Here is a 22818-nt window from a genome sequence, read left to right as displayed (position 1 = left end):
ATGTTAAATGTATATACATGTTGTTTGTATTTGTAGTCTATATTCACTTTTTTGAATGAACAAGTGTATATCTCATACAAGGCTATCTGTTAAAAAGAAAAAGATTTATAAAATGAGTTGATAAAAGATTAAATAAATAACCAGATCTAGTTGGATTGATTCCAGTGATCTTTTGCTTCAACTGGAAAGCAGTTGAATCAAGGCGTAGCCAGTCATACTGTTGTGCACTACTTTGTTCAGAGCTCAGCATGATGTTAGACAGTTACAAAATTACTTTATTTTTAAAGAAGCTATAAGCCATAACTGTTTTATGTTTCTGCCACTTGCTAGAGTCCTAGCAGTTTTCTATTGGTAATTCAAAGAACTGAGAAATGGAAACACCCGTGTTACCTGGAAGACCATTCCAGAAATGTTAAGGCCTGTTTTAAAGTTTCTGGCCACCCACCATGCCAGCAGAGCCTATGGCCTTTGTTTCTTTTAGTGAATGTCTGCCTGCCATAGTAAGAGATTCCAGCTAGTCTGCAGAACTACCACCACTCCAGTTAAGGCATGGACGCTTAGCCAATCAGACTCCATATTTTCATCCATCTTCTCACCAAAGGGTTTTGTTTTTAAAAAACGCGGGAGTTTGAAAAATGAACAGAAATAACGGGCCTGAGACACTGAAAGTTTTCTACCAGTGTGTACAGATACATTTCCTAGTTTCTTGTCTGGGACCTCCAAATTTGCTCCTAAGATCTCCAATGGGAAACATGTACTTCGAAACAACTGTCCTTAAAAGGGTGAGTGCTTAGGTATACATTGACCAACTGGCATTTGGCGGGTGAGCTGTCGCTCAAAGACTTCCAGCTGGCAAGATGACCCAACCCCACCCAAAACCTGGGGCTGCAACTGACTCTAGAGATGGAGAATCTCAAGTGTGGTGGGCGGGGCATCTAAATCAGCACTTGACATGCAAATGCCAGACCAGGGCCTCACTTTGTAAAATTACTGATGGATAATATGCACCTGTATGGAGAATAGAGGGACAGAGGCAGAGAAGAGTGCAAAATATCCCGTGCAGTTGTGGAAAGTTCCAGTGAAGATGGAGGGTCAAGACAAGTATAGGCAGAGAGTAATGAATGGTCCTATCATGGTCTTGTAAGTCAGAAGGGACCGTTAACCATATTGCAGCAGAGAGGCTGCATGCCGGGTTATTCATTCTCAAAAGGGCAATGATTGCTAAAGATTAAAAAAAATGCATTAACCCTGATCGATCCCTGACCTGGAAATCACTGGGTGCACAAATACACTTGTGCTGTCGCTTAATTTTCCTAGCAGAAAAAGTGCGCGTGAGCAAGCCCATCAACCATCCCACAGAGAGTGGGATGGTTGATGATTGGTTCTCAGATGCGGGTCCCTGGCCACGCGCTGCGTCATTCCGCACAAAATACATTCATTTTTGCAGGTTCCTCAAATTCATCAAATGCAAACGGTGAAGACTTTTGGGACCAATTCCTTTCGCATCGCAATGACACTAATGGGTTCTACCCAGTTTGAATTATTCTCTTCCCAAACATGCATTAGACATCTGGGACATACTAACATTTAGGACCCCTGATCTGGTCTTTATTACCGAAACATGGTTATCTGACGCCAGTGCTCCAGACCTGGCCAACGCCCTTCCCCCCGAATACAAAATAATCACACATAATAGACAAAGCCAAAAAAAAGGAGGTGGAGTTGCTGTGATTTTCAGAGACCACCTAACATGTCTCACGGAAACAACACCTGTCTACCCCGAACATGAGATTCTTCCATTTAAAATCCTCGCGGAGAACCTCATCATACTAGCCGGTGCAGTTGTCTATAACCCGCCAGGACAACAAACCAGCATAGGCACCAAACTACTGAATCAATTGCTTCCATCCTGCCTGAAACACAAAAATTACATGGTCATTGGTGATTTCAATGTCCACTATGAAGATACTAATGCACCCGGATCGTCACAGTTGAAGTATGACATGGAAATACTGCAACTTAAGCAGTTGGTTGAGGGCCCCACACACTCAGCAGGACACACCCTGGATCTCCTTTTTACCAACATTGAGTCGACTACCATGAAGGAAATCCTCCCCCTGTCCTGGTCTGATCATTCCATGCTATCCTTCTCCTTTAAACTCCTCGGTAAATCCGCGAAGCCCAGATCCACCCCTCTCACCACCAACAGAGCTTGGAGACTAATCAATGACTCCAACTTTCAAAATCACTTTCTTGAGATAGATGTCATATTGCAGGATGACTCCTCCGTCTGTAATAACCTCACTTTGCTAGAAACCAGAATTCGCCAAACTTTAGATAAACTAGCACCCATGCGGGAACTAAGGAAAAAAACAACTACCAGGGAAAAATGGTACACCCCTCTCCTTAAAAGCCTCAAAAAGGAATGCCAGAAAACTGAACATCGATGGAGACAAACCAAAGATTCAGAAACCAGAGCAGACTATGTCACTAAGCGGAAACAATATATTCTTGCCATTCGAGATGCGAAAAAAGCATTCTTCACGCAACGAATCCATGAAAACCACAACTCCGCAAAAGTACTGTTCAAAATTGTAAAGGAGCTTAGTAATCCATCCAGCACCTCACAAACCCTCACCCCCTCAACTGAGGCCTGCGAACGTATTAGCACCTTCTTTGTCGAGAAGATTAATAAAATTTACTCCACCTTCATCCCTTCACATTCCTCTTCCCTGCCCGATAACCCCGACGAAAATTCGCCAATATCAGACAAAGATAATGTCCATCCGGACGCAGGCAATTCCCCACGTCTAACCAATTTTCAACCACTTTCTGAAAACGAGGTACTATCGGTTCTAAAGACAATTAAATCAGGCTCTCCTGCAGACCCATGTCCTCATTTTGTGTTTTCTGAAATTGCACCGACACTCTGCCCTTTCATCACCAAACTTTTTAACCAGTCCCTCACCACCGCGTCTTTTCCAGAAACCTGGAAGCACGCATCTGTATCCCCCCTCCTGAAGAAAGCCGGATCCGACATCCTCAACCCGGAGAATTACAGGCCAATTTCCCAGCTCCCTTACCTCTCCAAGGCTTTGGAAAAAATGGTTAATATACAACTTTCCAAATACCTGGAAGATAATTCACTTCTGGACCCCTCCCAGACCGGCTTTAGAGCCAATAACAGTACCGAGGCAACGTTGCTGGCAGTGTCGGACAGTGTCAGATGCATCACAGATCAAGGGGGATCTGTGGCTCTGCTACTGCTAGACCTGTCAGCGGCGTTTGACACGGTATCACACGACTGCCTAATAAACATCCTCCTGAGCAAAGGAGTGCAATCCACAGCGTTAAGATGGATTAAATCATTCCTTAGCAATCGCACCCAAGCTGTGCGCATGGGCCAATTTCACTCAAAACCCTGTCCCATCGGCTGTGGGGTCCCACAAGGGGCCTCACTAAGCCCCACTCTCTTTAATGTCTACGTTTCATCTCTGGCTGACATTGGAAGAAAGTGGGGCATCGGCATATGTTCCTATGCCGATGACACTCAGCTGATGGTGACAATGGAAGGGTCGGAAACAACTAAGAAAAAACTACACAGCTGTCTCTCCGAAATGGCAGAATGGATGCGCAACCACTGCCTAAAATTAAATGCCGGAAAATCGGAGATACTACTGTTCGGAGGAGCCAAACTCTCATGGAACGACACGTGGTGGCCACCGTCTCTGGGATCAGCCCCTGTCCCGAAACAGTATGCCAGAAATCTTGGCATCATGATGGACGACGCCCTGTCCATGAAAGACCACATCCGCATACTCTGGGGCAAAGGTTTTGCAATTCTCAAACTCTTGGCAAAAATGTTCTCCTGGATACCTTTGGACTGTCGACGCACAATCACCCAGGCCCTTCTGGTTAGCCGCCTAGATTACGGCAATGCCCTGTTCGACGGGATGAACGAGCAACTGTTCTCCCGCCTACAGGTCCTACAAAACCAGGCGGCTAAACTGGTCTGTAACAAAGGCAAGCGAGATTCGGCCTCTGCATGCCTAAAAAAACTTCACTGGCTACCAATGCGTCAGAGGGCCACCTTCAAATTACTTTGCCATGCGCACAGAGCCCTTCATAAAACAGGCCCCATTATCCTTCAAGAGAAAATTGAATTTTATATCCCCAATAGGAATCTAAGATCCAACAACTTAGCTCTGGCGAAACCCAAGCGCATTTACAAAGTAAGGACTGGTGGACGCGCCTTCTCATACTTGGCGGCCAAAAGATGGAATGAGTTACCTGCGGACCTCAGATATACTACTAACTACCTCCAATTCCGCCAAAAATTAAAAACTCACCTCTTTCCCAAAAACTAACCCCCCAGCACAGTTTCAGTAGTCTTCTTTTCCTACAGCGCCGTGATATCCCATGGGATGAGTGTTGCGCTTTATAAATACCAAAAATAAATAAATAAATTATTGTTTAGAAACCACCATCCGTGCCTGCCATCACCACACAGAATGATCACTCAATTTTATGTGCTGTCCTTCAACAACAAAGTACTCCTTTGGTTAGTCTATTGAGGGAGCACACTTATAGTATTTCAATTGTAGGAGTCCTGCATTTTCAGTGAATTATTAAAGAGAATGAAAGTCATGATTACTATGTTTAGGGCTCCTGGTATTAAGATATTTATCTCATAGGGATTTCCGTTATTAATTGTGTATATTTATTTTGTGCACTTTATATTTCTAGTTATTCTACCTAGTTTACATTTTGTGTGGCAAATGAACCCAAAACTAAGGGGCATATCAGCAACGAGGCGATATAAAATTATCGCCGCTTTTGCGTCCGAATCCGGGCGAAAAGCGGCAATAATTTTATCGCCTAATCCGCAAGGTCACGCTATCGCGTGAAACCTTGCATTAGCGCCCGGATTCTTAACGCCCAGCTTTGCATCTCTAATGAGATACAAAGTGGGCGTTCCTGACCTGGCATGACTGGAGAAATGTCGCTAAGCGACATTTCTCCTATCATCAAGCCCCACACTATGAAGCATAGCGGCAAGAAAAGTAGCGATAACCCCTTTTAGCGCTACTTTCCTTACGCCTGCTTCAGGACTGACTTAACCATGATATCCTATGGAAGGTGGAGATCATGGCTAAGTATGTGAGGCCCTATCATCAAGCTAACGCCAAACTTCGTGAGATTATCGCTGGGTTTCCAGCGATAATCACACGTTTGTCAGTTAGCGCTAGGATTTTTATCACTTTTGAGATAAGCATTGCAAATAGCATGCTATCTCAGCGATAAAAATCCACGTTAGCCGACGATAATAATCCTAGCGCTAAGTGCGCTTAGCGATAATTATCGCCGGTTGTTGCTGATATGCCCCTAATATGGTTCCATATTCACCTGATAAAGGTACACTTGCAACTGGATATTTCATGTGTTTTAGCAATGCAGGAAGCCCAATATAATGCATCATTTACATACAATACACCCATATGGCATTCACATTTAATCCTCATGCACGTTGAATCTGTGCACTTGCCACTGGATGCCGCGTGGGTTTTAGCGCTATAGGAAGTCACATATAAGCATAACTCATACACAAACACTCATAGGACATTCACATGTTAGTCCCCATGTACATTGAAACTGTTTAAAACTTCTGTAGAAAAATTGGTCCAATAATTCTCTTGCACGTCAGACTACACACCAATTGCCCTAGCTGTCATGTCTGACAGCATAAAAATACATAACAGGAACATAAGAATTTCTGTCGGTAGCCTAAACAATAAGTAAACACGGAAAATCAAAAGTCTTAATAATGATGTATACCTGTCCGCTGCTGCAAATGTTTCTGCACTGGTAGGTCGATGCAAATGTTTTGGAATCTCAACACAAAAAAATGATTGATAGAAAGAAAATAATTTTACTTAATTTTTCACCTCAGCTCAAGTTATAGAATGAAAGGTGCGACATTTGAATCAAACATTCTGAGGCATATTCATCTATGCACATAAGAATAAATACTATTCTAAACTCTAGTTTGGGGCCAGCACACTCTTGCAGGTGGAACAAAGAACTGTGATTTTTCATATTCATTAACCCCAGCATAAGCAGAGGTTGCCCCCAGTCGCTTCATCTGTGAATTTTCTTTCCTGTTTGCTCAATAGGGTGAACCAGGAATCCCTGGACCCACTGGACCTCCAGGACCACCTGGTAACCCTGGAGAAAGGGTAAGTAAATCTTTTGTTTTGTGAGGTTCAATGCATTTCCTTTTTTTGTACAGCTGTTATTCTGTTCTCTCAGCACTCCCAATATCGTCGAAAGCGGGGCAAACGTGGTGGACCACTTAGAAACACCTGCTTTTGGTCAAACGGAGAAGAAATGCATAGAACCGACGTCATTTGGTTCCACGGCAGACAAGTAGGCCTCGTGTCCTGGTTCTACAGAAGATGTTAAGCCTCATATGTGCCCTGTCCCGGCTAGAAGTGTCCAAACTGGGCAGAGTGTGAGGCTACAAATCTACTAACCTTAACAAGCTGTTGAGTTATTGAATGCCAACAAGTGTCCTTGGAACACATAGCCCTGCCTGGCCAACTCTGGGAAATGTGTAAAATCCCACATCAGACTTTAAGTCACTGTCCATGATCCCATAATGAGGCCTGAAGGAATGTATGTCGTCATCCCACAGTCTTTTTTCCATCAGGGAATCACACCGCGGGCTTTACAACGACCGCGTTGTGATTCTTCATACCATTACTCCGCAAGACGGAACAACGACTTGTGGAGGGGGGTTGCTGGATGTTGGAATAGTATAATTTACAATTCCAACTCCAGTCTGTGTGGACACTAGGGAAGGTGTTGGATTTTAAATCCAACACCTTCCCCCCCTCCACAAGTCGTTGTTCCGACTTGCAGAGTAATGGTATGTGGAATCACAACGCGGTCATAGTAACGACCGCGATGTGATTCCCTGCGGGGAAAAAGTTTTGTGGTAAACGTTGTATACCTGCCTGAAGGGATTAGGGGGTGAAGGAAAAATATTTAAGACTGGCCAGGTGTGCTAATTTAATTTTTATCCAATCTGTGACCAGTCAAATACCTATGGCTTGCATGCAGCTCTGTTACTGGGTACAAAAATATCACACAGTCAAAGAGTTGTCTACAATGCTTATTTGAGCCAGTGGTTGCAGGTGGAGTGCACCGGTACTCGTTTCTGGGACCAGCAATTATTTTTCCCTCATCAGACTTTGACCCAGAGCAAGAGAGAGAAAAACACAAAAAGGGGAAAGAGAGAGGAAGAGTAAGATGGAAAAACAGTGACAAAGAGAGAAAGCAGGAACCTGCAAGAATAAGGTAAAGGAACAAGGAGTGTATGGTCATGGATTAAAGAGGCATGATGTGGACTCAACATGACAAAGCCTTGATATTCAACATGCAAGCCAAGGGCTTCTGAGGAATACTTTGGGCACCAGCACTTATTTTTTTTCAAATTAAGCACTGGTTATTGAGTGGCTATATGTCACACTATTCTGGTCAAATAGATCAACCTGGAAAAATATCGAAGCTGCAATATCGGCTAACATTAAATTGTCAAGGTAAGTTTATATAGAGAAGTGTACATGTATCATTCTTGACTCCACATATACTTACCTTGACAACATATTGGTTGCTGAAATTGTGGAGTAGGTATTGTTGCAGGTTAATATTTCACCCACATTACTGTGATCCTGCTTTGCTGAATAAATAGACCCTGATTTAGAGTTCAGTTGTAACAGAGAATCTTCCAACCTGTGCTCATTCTGGTGTACAATTGGAGATGATAAGGTATAGGAAATTATTTCCATGGACTATTCAATGGATATAGCACTCCCTCTAAAAACAAAAGGATTTTCCGTCCACTCAAATGTACACATAGACGTGTTCCAAGCTGGAACACCCCCCAAGTGACATGTATGGTACTGTCCCCTATGGCCTATCATCCTGCGCAAAGCCATACATATTCTAAAATCCTCAACTTTTGTTTGGCATATTGATTCATAAAGTCGTTTTCTTCGGATATCATAATTGTGTTTTCAGGACACCCCTTTCCTGTAATGCTGACACTGGGCTTGGAATCATTGATGTTCACATTCTTATGGTCTGGCTATACAATGCAGCTGTCGCCAGACAATTATATGAGAATCACCAGGACAGGGGCTTTGGCCTCGCCCACATGTTGGGAGCCAGAAGTATAGGTTTTGATTGGGCAAACGTTGTGTGCTTCCCCAAAAAGGGCTTGCTCTTCAAACAGCTGTGATCATTTTGTTTATTTATCCTGCTGCCAGAGCTTGAACCTTTTGTGGCACACACATGACATTGTAACGCTATTAAAGTGTCTAAGATAACTAGATCATTGATGGCGTTTCTCTCCTCTGGCAGCAGCACATATAGGGGGAGAGCAGTCATTAATGTACATGGATGTTTATGTCTGACTTGTTTAAATGTTTTAATAGATACATTATCCTGTGTAGAAAGGCTGTGCCTTGTATGGCACCTTTTCATGACAATCGAAAAACAGCAATCCTAGACACAAGAGAAGTGCACGTATCAGAATCCTTGCCATTTTCAAAAAATATTGTAGTATATTTTACAGAAAAAAAGCTTTTCTGTTGCTCTTTCCCATGGTCAAAACTAAAAAGCATAATTATAGATTTATAAACGTTTAGCTTATTAAAAGAAAGATCCATAAACCCTGCATACCTATTGTAGTGATGGTGTATGAATCAGGAATCAGACGAGGTAGTAATTTAGACGTTTATTCTAAGTAGAAGATGGAAGCTTATGCAGAGACCCCACCAGGAGCAGTATGTTACTTGCTCAGCCCAGCTCTCAACTGACTCCTAGAGTCCAGTATCCCAACATTCCAAGACATCACATGAATGATAACAGAAATACAAGACACTACACCTATGCACAACTCTCATAGACAAAATCACACCATACACAATAGACGTGTGTTGGTGTGCTGTTGCTGGAGCTCAGGAAAGCTCTGCATGGCTAAGTTTTTGTATTCTGGCCCCGTGGTGTGGGGCTACTAAGAGTGTCTAGTCTAGATGCTCCACACATCCTTTTTCGAAGGAGAGGTATCTGAGCATCTTTGCAGATAAGAAAGCTGAAGATCAGACAAGGCTTTAGTTTCAGGACATTTCACCTTTCACCATACTTCTGGTGCTGTTGTAAGCTTTCTGGATTTCTTTTCCCAATTTTCCCAAGAAATATAACTCTGCACTAACCCTGAATGTAGGATTAAATGTCTCCAAACCCATGACCTGCCAATTCCTGATTTTCTATTTTTAATCCTAGGGTCCAGCAGGCAGGCCGGGTCTTGCCGGAGCCGATGGGATCCGAGGTCCTCCAGGAAACACTATCATGTTGCCAGTAAGTATCAGTTTTACCTAAATCAAGAAACAAGGTGATATGAAATATCAAGGGTTGGTGGAGCTAATTTTCAACTGATGATCACTGTAATACTATTCAATCTTGGGTCATTGTTAGATCCAGAGATACTGCTCTACAGAAAATAATATAATTTCCATAAATGTCATATCTATCTATCTATCTATCTATCTATCTATCTATCTATCTATCTATCTATCTATCTATCTATCTATCTATCTATCTATCTATCTATCTATCTATCTATCTATCTATCATCTAGCTATCTATCTATCTGTCTGTCTGTCTGTCTGTCTGTCTGTCTGTCTGTCTGTCTGTCTGTCTGTCTGTCTGTCTGTCTATCTATCTATCTATCTATCTATCTATCTATCTATCTATCTATCTTATACATATAGTTATATATTACATGTTACATGTATTACATGCTTTTATTGCACAAAATGCAGTGGTATTAAACCCATATTTCGCAGAGAACAGTTGTTTTGCTAGGTTATCTAAATTATGTGAAAATGTTAACTAAATTATGCAGCCAAAAAGTAAATTATGTGACTCATTCTCTGGCAGTATTATTTTCATACATTGTGGGTAGAAGGCATTATGCTGAAATCTAATAACTATGCAAATTATGTGACAAATTATGTGGAAAATGTCGTAAACCCATAATTATCCATAATTTATGTGGTAAAGGCAGCAGTCATAGAACCACATAAAACCACTGGTTCTTGCAACTGCTCACTGTTTTATCAACAGTGTATTCATGAACACTAAACTTAACCATTTGAATTCTAATCAAAGTCCAAAGTCCAAAGTCCATTGTAAACTGCACTTTAAAGAAAACAGCTTTTTCAAGTTATGTACCCTCAAATAAATATCTAATATGAAAAATACATAAGTGATAGCAAATGTGATATGGTTTTATAGTCCCATATTTTCATCTTGGGGTTCTGGTGAACCTTCAGCATCATGATTTATGATGTCATCTAAACCCCTTGATGGTAATATATATTTATATGGCCTGTATATATTACCTTTCAGCTTATGAGGTCAGAAACTATAAAAGACTCAGCTGGAAACATTATCATCCACATGACTGCTGTCTATTTCAAATCAAATAGCCCTAATCTGATGGTCTCTTGTTCCATGCAGCCAATACTGTTACAATGTGGAGGCCTTCACATCATCAACTGCTGACAATACATTTATTTACTAGTGACCAAACTGTGACAATGCCCTAAAGCTGGGTATTCAAAACGGATGCAAAAAAGGTGGCTGTGTCTGTGACTGTCATCCTTAGCTGCCAAGAATGATTGAATTAGATCATGGGGCCGATTAATTTAATGCCACAGTATCACTTGAGCTGTTGCCAGGCTCAGTACACTGGTGACACAATTAAAGAGAAAACTAACATGTTTTAGAGTGTCAGTCTTCAGGAGAACCAAACTAACCAATAGGTTTCTATTTATTGTGACGTATACATAACATAAAAATGGATAGAGTCTTCGCTTGAGTTTACACAGTTGGGCTTTCACAGAGTTACCAAAATAATACACAACAGAACTAATTCTTACTTAATTGTATTATTGTGTAGCATTTACAGCAGAATTAATTACAAAGCAACAACAAATCCAATAGTCAATTTCAAAATACCACAAATTCTCTTAATTCTGCTCAAGTGTTCTAGTACATTGTGGAATTTTCTAGACTGGTAAATTTGTAGGAATGTTTACCATATATTTTTCATAGAGAAGTTGTGCCACTCAAATTGTGGGGCATTAGCCTAGGTACTAGTCTTGAAATAATACAAAGAACTTCAAATGAATATCCATCACCGTCACCACATTATTACATAATTGATTACTTTAATATATGCACAGCTGCAGTACAGACAATTTAACAAAGAAACTATGAAATCATCACTCTTACATTAGATGGCCATCTACTTAAATTAGTTTGACATTCACGTTCCATTTCCCTCACAATACAATGTTAAAAACCTTTTTGTAACAAAGAGAAAGTAAGTGACCAGTTGAGATATTTGGATATAACAGTTATGAACCATCAATTTTCATATTATCCGTCTTCAGAGACATGATTTGAAATTGACCGTGGCATTTTCCTTTGCAGTTCCAGTTTGGAGGTGATCAGCGGCATGGACAGATTGTCTCCTTTCAGGAAGCCCAGGCCCAGTCAATCCTGCAGCAGGCCAAGGTAAGTAATGAAGAATTATTGCAATAGAAGCATCACACCTTAGAGCTGATATTCTTCTCCATCTACTAGTGGAATCCAACATCAGAAACAAAACTTTTGCAAAATGCAAAATTGAAAAGAAGTACAACCTCTAGCTATTGGTCAACAGAGCAAGTTAAACATTGTTTCAGCCAATGGAGCAGCGATCTAGATATGGACTGGCGGCCTTGTGATGTATCTCATCTAGGGAGAGATTAAGTTGGTATTCTTCAGGGGTGTACAAAGTTCCCTCAATTTCCTTCTGAATATTTATGTGAAATTTTGTTAAAAATTACAAAAAATGATTAAAAAGCAAATCTAGAAGTTTGAGCTATATTTTAGGAAGAAATGCATTCTCGTGTATATTTTTGCTGAGATCAAAAGCAGCTCACATTCTGTCCGTTCATGTAGTTCCATTGCTCCCGCTATAGGATATTTACCTGAGCAACACTCAATTACACCAAATGGCATAATTACATGATTCCATGGAATTTCAAGTTACATGAATTCTGTGAATTACACTAGCTGAATTACAGTGTCACCTGGGCTTAGTATTCTCCACCATCTATCCTTCAGCAGGCAAACATATAGGTTGGTGACCCAAACAACGGAACAGTAATCTGATAGGTGCACTTCCGTCCTTCTCCACCTACTGTTCTGCAAGCCAAGATGAGAAATGTACACCGTACTGGATCGTGATAGCCTTCTTTAGTGATTGCTTAGCTGGCAATTGTACAAGGCTAGATTCCCTAGGAATGGAAGAGCGAACTAGAACAGACCTGTTATCTTACCACTTGTACCCATCAGTTTTGCAAGATACATGCAATTATTCAGGGCAGTTGTGGGCTCAGTTAGTTAAGACAGTATATTTACTCCATCCACCTTTAAACAGGTCAAGGTACAGGCCACTGTCACAGGCAATAATATAGTGTGCTTGGCTAGACTTGGGAAACCTCCTCAGCTATTCTTCAACAGGCTATGGTATGCTGTTCCACTTTCGAGGACAGTGGATAGGTCTAGGAATAGGTTTTGGACTCCCGGTATTGCATACAAGATCATGGTACAGGTTTCCCTAGATAAGAATGGTCAATTATATACTTCTCTCACTGTTATCCAGAATTGCAACCAAAGGCCTTGGCTCTTATAAAGTAGAGCCACCAGCCACTCAGAGGCATAGGCATGGTTTTGAGTCTCAGATATTTTTTAAATCCACCCACTATGAAATAAAGCCGTTGACTGTGAATTAAGCCATATATATATATATATAAACTAAAGTAATAAAGATCATGCAAGTGATCGGAGCAATTCCAGAGCTGCATAATGGAATCATGATGGGCAGTTTTGTTCTGCAATAACTTACTCAAAAAAACTACCAGCATGAGTGCAAAGTGTTTAGTGCTTTTGGAATATAACTTTCAATTGTCAGTGGTAAGCGCTACAATGCTCAAACATTGCTTATACTACCTGCCAAGTGCATTACATGTTATGTTTTATCAATTTCAAAGAGACCACGGTGAGTATTCGGTTAAAAACCTACTAAGTAATCATCAATTGGGAAAAGTTGAAAAATAATACCAACTGGGACACAGTAAGTGCAAGTACAAATAAAACAGATGCATGTGCTCTATTTCCAGGTAATAACACATACAGAAGAGAGAATATAACTAACATAATGTTTGTGCTTTCTTATGTGCTTGAAGTTGAATCTCTGTCTCCTTGTTCCTCCACACTAGTCTTTTGCTTAACTAGGACCTGGAGCAATCTCACCACTCAACACATGATCAGTCATGGTTAAAGTCAAGATACAATTTATGATTGCCACCAAATGCTTCAGAAATCACCATTCATTGGTGGAGTCACTATTTCTTTAATGCAGTCAATCTGCTCTTGGGGCAGGTAACCTCCTTTCAGTAGGCAATCCATCCTAATTAAAATAATTTCTCCATTAGGCCAGGAACTTCTCCAAAGAAATAACCAGAGCCAATGAAAGAGACAAACCGAACACCTACTGTTATAAAACCTCTGTTTACACAATGGAAGAAACAACCTCCACTAATCTGTGGCCAATCTATTCCCCACCTGACCAGCAGGAGATATAATTGGCAAGGCTCTCAATAAATCTTTTAAAATTCCCCAATTAGAGTAGTGGAAAACAGTTTACCCCATGGACCTCAATAATATTTTTAATTAGTAAGAAAGGTAACTTTCTCCAAGAAGCCATGCCCCGATTAATGCACACTTAAAATAGTGGTGTGGCAACTGCCTCTAATGTTCTTCTAATATTTCAGTCTCAATGCCAATGAAAAATGAAATTACAACAATTATTTTCCTAATCTATATTACCCTACCACATAACAAAATGTAACATATTCCTCCTACGTTACCTTTTTTCAATTTTAAGAAAAATACACTTGCATAGAAGATCCGTCCAACCAATCTTTCTTCAAGGTAGGTGACAACACCGTTGCTTTTGTCTGTCCATCCTCACCTGACTTCAAGAAGAAGCGTGTCCATTATCCTCCTCTCAATCAATTCCCACTTATTCTCAGGAGAGGAGTATTTGTTCCCAAGTTACTCCTCATCAATATGGGAATGGTAGAAGAAGGCACCACTAAGGCCTTCACTCAATAAAATCAAATGAATTCATGGGTAAATTCTATCAGCTGCCTTGCCTTACTTAGCAAGAATGTGATCGCTCCAATGATTGGAACTAAGCAAACCTATTTATTGTAATTGTGTGTTTGGGTTTTGTTTTAAAACATGTACAAACATTAATCTCTGGTGGTTTCTCTCTTTTGTAGCTTGCTATGAAGGGACCTCCAGGACCTATAGGTCTCACAGGAAGACAAGGCCCTTTGGTAAGTCATCCAAGTGTCCACTACCTATGCTTTCAAAGTGCCTGACCAGAGGTATGAAGTAAAATGACAAAAATAATCAATGCATCTTATAAGACATCATCTAGGTTGAGGCACATGCAGCCTAAGCCATTTTCTTGACTTTTAAGTGTTATGTTTCCAGATTTAGCGTGATCTCTTTTATAGCTTAATGAAAGAGTAAGTCATGCAACATTTTAAATGAAATACAAATCAAATGTTATCCTTAAAATGCTTTTTATAGAGATGTTTCTGGCTGCATCACTTATTCCATTCTTTCCTATCAGGGCACTTCAGGAAATCCTGGCCAGAAAGGTGATGCAGGAGAGATGGGGCCACCGGTAAGTGGCGAGGAGAAATAACCCATTAACACTTACATAGGAGATGGAGAGACATAGAAGGTACACATACAACTCAATCACAGAGGCTCACAATTCACTACTTGTTAGCCGAAGCAAAATTTGGTCTACCAAACAGTATATTACTGTCAGTGACAGATCATCCTCCTCCAGCCATACTCTTGCACTCTGGTTACTCAATACTGATGAAAGACACATTTGTACATTTCGAACTGCGTGGCTAAAATCTCAGCCACCTCAGAATCTTAGATCACTGAAACAAACAGTATCAAAGCCAAATCCGGATAATACATCAAGACAATCCTAAATTCTGCTTTAAGGATTTCAAAAGCTGCACCAAACCACTATCTCCACAATCATCATAAAGTCAGCACCAACATCCACTGATGATAAAGATTACTACAGGAATAACAAAATCGACATGATAATTATCACAAATACTGCTCAAAGACACCTGGCATACCTGCACATATTTCCCTCTTCTTTGATCTCATTGACTCCCACCAAATTTATAGCCAAAATTATCAGTTAAGTAAACGTGACCACCTTTAAAGAAGACATCATAAGGCAATATTTAATCTAAACAACCTGTCTTGATGCTGTCTCCTGCCTCAGCACAGTGTAGATTCCTCTCTCCAGGTTGATAGCTTCCTCGCCACACTGACAATCGCCCTGATCTTCATGGGTCTATCGCATATACTAGTGAATTGGTTCATCTCTTTTCTGATGGCGATGGGAAGACTTCTGATTTTTTACCATGTGTTCTCTTTAGGGACCTCGTGGTGTGCACGGTGCAACAGGGCCCCCTGGTAAAGGAGGAAAGCGTGTAAGTATTCTTTTGTGACATATAATTTTGGAATAAGCTGAGACGTCTGCACTGCTCATGGTTGGTTGCTCTGTCTTATTATTTACATAGTTCCTTTTCCTGTTTTTTTGGATTTTCCTTGGTATTGCCCTACTCTTGCTTCATTGCTGTATATTTTCTGTGGCAATAGTTCACCGCTGGAATTTTCAGGGCGTTATAGAGAACAAAGATCAATATATGTATATTTTAAATTATTTTAGTCTTATTAGAAAAAAATAATACAACAAGCAAGATACCCAACAAGGATCTACATTGACATTAATGCGGGCTATTCACATGAAACCCTAACCCAGAATAACAAAGCATTACACTGCATTTTTGCCTGTCAACCATAGTCTAAATCCCTATGTAGTCACTCCATGACTGAGTCACTGCCTACCCCCAAGTACAACAAAAAATCTATTGTCCCTTCTACAGGTTTTGCAAGGGCAAGCATTGCTGGCTGGAATCCCACCACCCCAGCGCCATATATGTCAGTTCCTCCCCATCTCACGGGAGGGAGCCACACAGTGTCCCAAGAGTGGGCTGTGAGTGGTAGCTGTGAAACGTAAACTTCCATTGCATCATTACAATAGACTAGACCCTAAATCGAGGGTTTCAGAGTTGGGACCATTACACTTGCACAGCAGATAACCAGACACCATTTGGCCTACAACAGTGCCAAGGACGTGAACCTGTGGTAGGGAAAAGGAAAATGGTTAACATAACCAAAGAGTTCAAGAAGCGATGAGAGGAGCAGACTTAAGTCAATTGTTTTCTTGAGCTCTACAAGAAGTACACTGCAATATTGTTGGATTAAGGTCAGTCCCAAGAAGGTTCATAAAATCTGCTTCAGTGCAGACACATTTCTGGCAGGAGGTGTCGATAAGAAGAACAAATTAATGGAGCTCCCTCAGGCAACAGTGCATTATATAAAGGAATCCAGAATCAACAAAGCTGTCCCAAATATTTACAGAAATATCTTTGGTTTGTTTTCAACTGACACCCCAAATCCCACAAGTCAGGACTGTCTACAACATAGAGAGATCAGACTCTTCTCCTTCAGTGCATCAGTGTAGAGCAACAATAGGAGTATACAATTCCAAAAAGCAAAGCCTCTGTGCCCATGGTGCTCTCTCAGTGCCCTGCCACTGGCTTAAGTGCCACCACAAATATGGCCTCCATTGACAAGTCCACCATAATATAGTTATGGCCTAGGAGATGCATCCATTCACTCTGATTGTGACTGTAGGGTGAATTTACAATGGGCACACTAGTGTCAGAAATTGGCTAGATAGGATGGATGGAAATAGGAGGGATTGTATAAAAAGACTATGGCAACTGCACAAACACAAGCTGGAAGGATAGGGTACAGGAACATGATCGGTCACTGAATTAGTGTCCATAAATCAAACGGGCTTATGGAGAAAGTAGTTGGTATGTCAAGAGGTAAAATAGGATGTCCGAACAAAAGGGGCTAAGACTAAAGACTAGTATGGTACATCATGAAAAAGAATAAAAAGGGAGGGGATAATTAGGCTTATAGATGCATTGCTGGCTGTGATTATGGAGCATTCAGATATGTATTTACCAGTTGATATGACGACTGAGCGCCTAATCAATGCTGTGATGTGAACTGCTATGCTGTTTTTGCAAAAGGATCAATAAAATCTGTGTTAAAAAAAACAAAATGAAGGAGAATAAAAAATAAAAGTTGCGGCTCGTAAATTGGGTAAAAGAATGGGGCAATTTAATGTGTGAATGATAAAAACATGAGGCATCAGGTAATGAGTCGATTCAGGATATCTGAGGTGTTGGCTAGTCAGAATAGGTGTTAAGTGGGAAGTGGGTTCAAGGGGGAATCGAAGAATTCAGTTGTAAATGAACGGTGTTTGCAGAATTAGTGGGTCACACTAGAGAGAAAAAAGATGGGACTGAAAAACATGAAGGTCAATAAAAAAGATACCAGAGGATACAGTGTGCATCAAAAGAGAATCAAATGTTGAAGACAGATCACTCCACAGGACTTGAGAAAAGGTGAGTGAAAGAGCTAATAGTGAACAGAAAAAGTTGTCTATTTGCGTGTGTTGGGGAGTGTGGGGTACATCATAGAACAGGGAACTGTCAAGTTAATCCCCAAAAAATACACTGCTGATGTCAAACATTTAACATGACAGCAGAAGCACACCTGCTGCCATTTCACCAACACTGCCCCCTACGCAAATTTCTCATGGTACATCCGAAATCGTGCAAATCAGAGCATTACAGTTGTGGAACTGCATTAGCAAGTGCCTTAAACAAAACACCCCAACATTACACTAGAAACTGAACAACAGTTTCTGAGGAGATCTTGAAATCCTCAGTACGACCACTAGTAAAAAACTGCAGTGCTTTCACTTAGCATGATTGTGTTAAAGCTCCATGACTAGCGTTAAAAGAGCTGTAGCAGGAGAGATGGAACCGAGCAGTTGTTTTTCCAGGCCTCTACCCCACCTGCCAGACTTCTCAGGTCAGATTAAGAAACATTTTTGAGTGGTGCCATTACCGTTTCTCTAACCGCCTTTTTACCCTGTATTATGAAAAAAGAACGTTTGTGCACATCTGCTGTGTGACATTTTGTTTTGCTGGTGATGCGTTATGTTATTTTCTGTGCTGCTTTACTGTGATGTTTTGTTGTACTGTAGTTATTTTGATGTAGTTCTGGTTTACTGTAGATTTTGTGTTGCTTTATTTTGACTGTCTTGTTCTGATGAGCCATGTTTTGCTTTTGTAGTGGTGTTATGTTGCTGTGTATGTTATTCGCTACGTTTTTGTTGTTTACTGGAGATAAGTCATCAAACATTGCTATATTTCCAGCCAAAAGCAGTACTTGCTTTGGAAGCTCCTGTGACAAGCGACTATTTACCAGTGGCGGCTCGCCGAGGGAGTGCTACGGGGGGAGTGCTACGGGGTGGGGGGAGGGGGGGGGCGGGGCAGGGGAGGGGGAGGGGCAGGGTGTGGGGGGGGGTAGTGGAGTCCGACATACGACAGACAGGAGTAAGGTAGGTAATTAAATAAATAAAACTATTTACCTTGCGCGTGCTGCTTCGCCGAGTTGGTGATGCAGCGCGCGCAAGGTAAATAGTTTTATTTATTTAATAACATACATTACTCCTGTCCGTCGTATGTCAGACTTCACTACCCCCCCACCGTGCTCCTTCCCCTCCCCACGGCCCTGCAGCAGTCTCTCAGGGAGCCGCCACTGCTATTTACCACTTCCTAAGGTCGTAAAATGTCTCTGCTCCAGCCCTTTAACTACTTAAGACACCTATCAGTCCAAAACTGTGACGTCAACAGCTGCGGTCGGTAGTAGGAGTAACTGCAGGGCAGTGACGTGGGGAGGGGCAGGGTGGGGGGTAGTAAACTATGGATTACGGAGGTTTACAGGTAAGTTAAAATATAAATTAATAAAACGAATTTTGTTGCGTGCACTGCATCCCCAAATGCGATGCAGTGCACGCAACGAAATTCGTTTTATTAATGTATATGTTAATTTACCTGTAAACCTCAATAATTCATAGTTTACTACCCCGACCCTGCCCCTCCCCCTCCCCACGTCACCGCCCTGCAGTTACTCCTACTACCGACCGCGGCTGGGAGCCGCCACTGCTATTTACCACTTCCTAAGGTCGCAAAATGGCTCTGTTCCAGCCCTTTAACTACTTAAGACACCTATCAGTCCAAAACTGTGACGTCAATCATCACTTTAGGAGGATACAGCTCTTTAGCTTTACAGATAAAGCCATCTCTTTTCAGCCTTTGTTTTCCACCATGAATTTAAAGCTGCAGACGTGCATTCTTCCACATGGTGCTCACAAGGCAGGCTCTGAAAGTGACTTAGTAATAAGCCACTCTAAGAAATTTCCCTGTACAGGGGCCTCCCTCTAAGGGCCTGCTAGTCTGTACTGTAAGTGTTGACAAGAGCTCCTAAGCCACAGCAGCCACCAGGAGCAGGACCAGACAAAAACCCTAAACAAACACACAGAGTTTGCACTTCCAAATAAGGATCCTGCTTGGTCAGTGAACTGGGTGTTGTATCATTCTTCATGCAGACATATTGCAAACAACTTCCCGGCAATGTTTATTTCAAGCAGAGGCTTCAGCACTTTCAACCCTTTCTGTTTACTTAGCACATTATTGGGTCTTCCTGGAGGTCTTGGCGAGTGGCGCAAACTGGTGATTGGTTGCAGTGGGCGGGAACTTGTTCATTTCAAAACTCCCTGTCTGTGTGTCATTCTCAGTGTCACTGGAATTATGTGGCAGGATAGGGCTAAATTATATGGCATAGAAATTATGCAGCAAGAAAAGTCAAATTATGCAGCATACATCGGCATATTTTGAAGCAGTTCTTCACTAAATTGTCATTTCTGCACATGTTAACACCAATGTTCCATCTACGTTTTTTGCACTGTGTGCGGCATTGTAAGGTTTCTGTATGCTGCAGCCAAGGGTACGTGCGCCAAGAAACTGATCACTCATACGAGTGCAGCACGCAACAATCAAGCTCTGTGCCAACTGCAGTAAAACCTCTCTCAAGGTTTTCGCTGCAAGAGACTCAGTGCCACTGCAACCACAAATGGGAGGAGTGTGAAAAGATCTTAAGAATCTCCCAGGTGGATCATTCATGTTCAGCAGATAGCTGGAGATGTCCTGCCTCAACTACGGTGATTTCCCCCTTCCATCTCTGTGCCATCTGTAGGTCTTCCCAAACATTTCAGCTACTGTCCATCGCACACAGCCTGGCCATAAAGGTCAGATCGCCACGCTAACACTTACCTTAGAGAATGCATCCCTCCTGGGTTGCTAACTTGAATAGCGTGTCAGCCCAACGCTGGGAAGTGTTTGTGGAGTACAACCTTGAGGCTAGAGACCTATGACCTCATTTACTGCATCCATGAGACCCGCCAACCAGCTTCAGCGCCTTTTGTATAGAACTCGGACTGAAGTGCCCAACACCTGACTTTGCAATGGCTGGGCCACACCAAGGACTGACCAGCGCTGAACACACTCGGTAAAGAAAACGCAAGACAGAGAGATGACCTCAAAGGAAATCTGTTCTGCTTGCACCGAGCAGTGACTATACAGAGTACCAAAGTGTTCCTCAGTGCCTTGTTGAGGTACGCATGCTGAGATTAGCCTGTAACCAGGGTCGGACTGGCCGTAACGGGCACCGGGCGTTTCCCTGGTGGGCCAAAAGGGTGGATGCCGGTTTTGGGCCTCTATGGGGCCATTTTTGTTCCCGGGGCTGGCAATATCGGCCCCCTGTGACAAAATCATCCAAAACCGGTCCTAGCAAACAGCTCGGTTGCACCCCCCCGCCCCACAGGGGGGCCCTCCGAGCAGGGCGCGTTTCGGTCCCCAGTCTGGTCCTGCCTGTAACTGCATAGAGAAGTCAGAATATCCTTGTAGTCAGTTGAAATATTCCAACTTTAAAACAAGAGCATCTTATTATGCTAATTAAACTATTAGATAATGAAAGGACTGTTTGTTTTTCAAAGTAACAACCTAGACAATTCTTTTTTTGTGCATTATCAATGGGATGCCTGTACCTGAGCTTCTAAAACTACCATCCCTTAAGCCTGGACTGCTCAATCTCCCTAACCACAGAAAGTCATAGAGGAAAAGGAAGTACCTCGCAAATCTGTGAGCTCCAAGTAGCATCAAGATGCTGGAGTTCCAGAGGCAACATGCAATACTTCATACGATGACTGTTCCATTTACAGTTCCCTCTGCTGCAGAGATGTGGCCTACACATATGTAAAATTGCAACATAGGTAAAAGGTGTTGCATTTAATGTTCTGCAGTATTTGTTTGTGTCCCTTTGAGTAATTGACAAATGCCTCCTTTAATCGGAGAGCAGAAGCCCAAAAATCTCCATTCTAAACAGAAATCAATTATTACCCAACTCGCCGTGCTGGCATAGATGATGATCTGATCTCCGCATGCTAAGCTTCTAAAATATTTTCCCAGGCACGCACTTAACCCTTCAGCGCGGCGCGGATTACCGCGCTGTGCTGAAGGGTTCGTGCGTGGGCGGGGCCATGACGGAGCGGTTCCGTCATCCGCACAGCGCAACCGATGTGCATGACGGAACCGCTCCGTCATGCGCATTGAAGGGGTTAAGGTCTGTCTCCTTGAAGAACATCAAAAGCACAAGAAATGTCATGACCACACTTTGTAAGGACCACATTGGCTATCCACCATCTCACCATCCACCATCTCACTCTCTCACAAGACACCAAACAAGTAGTAGGCGCTGCCTGCTGAACTCCGTGGCCTGCTGTAACTCTGAGGCCCTCGAAAAACATGAACATGATTCAATTTGGTGGTGTCCTCCTGCAGGGTGATTCCTCCTCTGGACGGACTGCCGCTTCTTGTCCTGCTCTGCTGCGGAGAGAGTGACCGCTTTTTTGCGATTTTGGAACCACATGTACGACCAGCAAAATTGTGCCTTGCAAATTGCGACACATTTGCGAGTCTCAATTTGCGAGGTGCAATTTGCCATGAACAACAGAGTGTTTAACACTGTTTGCGATTCCCAATGAGGTCGCAAATTGTGAGGTTTATTAATATTAATGAGCCTCTCGCAATTTGCGAGCACATTGGGAATGACAGGCCCTCCCAGGGATGGTGGCCTGCTGCGCTCAGCACACCCCCATGACTGGGGCTGCTTTTACATAAAGCAGTTTTTAAAATACATGCAGCCTGTTTTCCTTAAAGGGAAACAGGATGCATTTAAAAAAAAGAATTTACGTCTTCGTTTTATTTTTTAAGGGTAGGCAGTGGTCCCTGGGACCACTGCCTACCCTTAAAAAATATTTTTAGATACAGTCACAAAGTGGAAGGGGTCCCCTGGGGACTCCTTCCAAATTGCGACTGCATTACCACCCTCTTTAAGAGGGTGGTAATTTGCGAGTGTTTTGCAACCGCAATAGCAGTCACAAAACATACGTATATTGATTTGCGGATGCAATTAGGAAGGGAACGCCCCTTCCTATTTGCGACTCTCAAATCCTAAATAGCGAGTCGCAAATAA

General features: G+C 42.1%; 1 protein-coding gene across 2 annotated transcripts in view; it reads left to right on the top strand.

The window, feature by feature from the left end:
- The window catches only part of LOC146833110 (uncharacterized), a 645049-nt gene that overhangs the window by 320717 nt on the left and 301514 nt on the right, over nt 1–22818 (top strand). For both annotated transcript variants that reach the window (XM_085600733.1, XM_085600734.1), the window contains 6 exons: nt 6174–6236; nt 9349–9423; nt 11566–11649; nt 14469–14525; nt 14828–14881; nt 15672–15725. In XM_085600733.1, coding sequence (XP_085456859.1) covers nt 6174–6236; nt 9349–9423; nt 11566–11649; nt 14469–14525; nt 14828–14881; nt 15672–15725 — 387 coding nt within the window. The remainder of the gene's footprint in view (nt 1–6173; nt 6237–9348; nt 9424–11565; nt 11650–14468; nt 14526–14827; nt 14882–15671; nt 15726–22818) is intronic.

The sequence above is a fragment of the Triturus cristatus genome, chromosome 4_2 (genome assembly GCF_964204655.1).
Source record: "Triturus cristatus chromosome 4_2, aTriCri1.1, whole genome shotgun sequence".
NCBI lineage: Eukaryota > Metazoa > Chordata > Amphibia > Caudata > Salamandridae > Triturus > Triturus cristatus.
The sequence above is the reverse complement of the archived record's forward strand: the minus strand, read 5'-3'. Positions and strand labels throughout refer to the sequence as shown.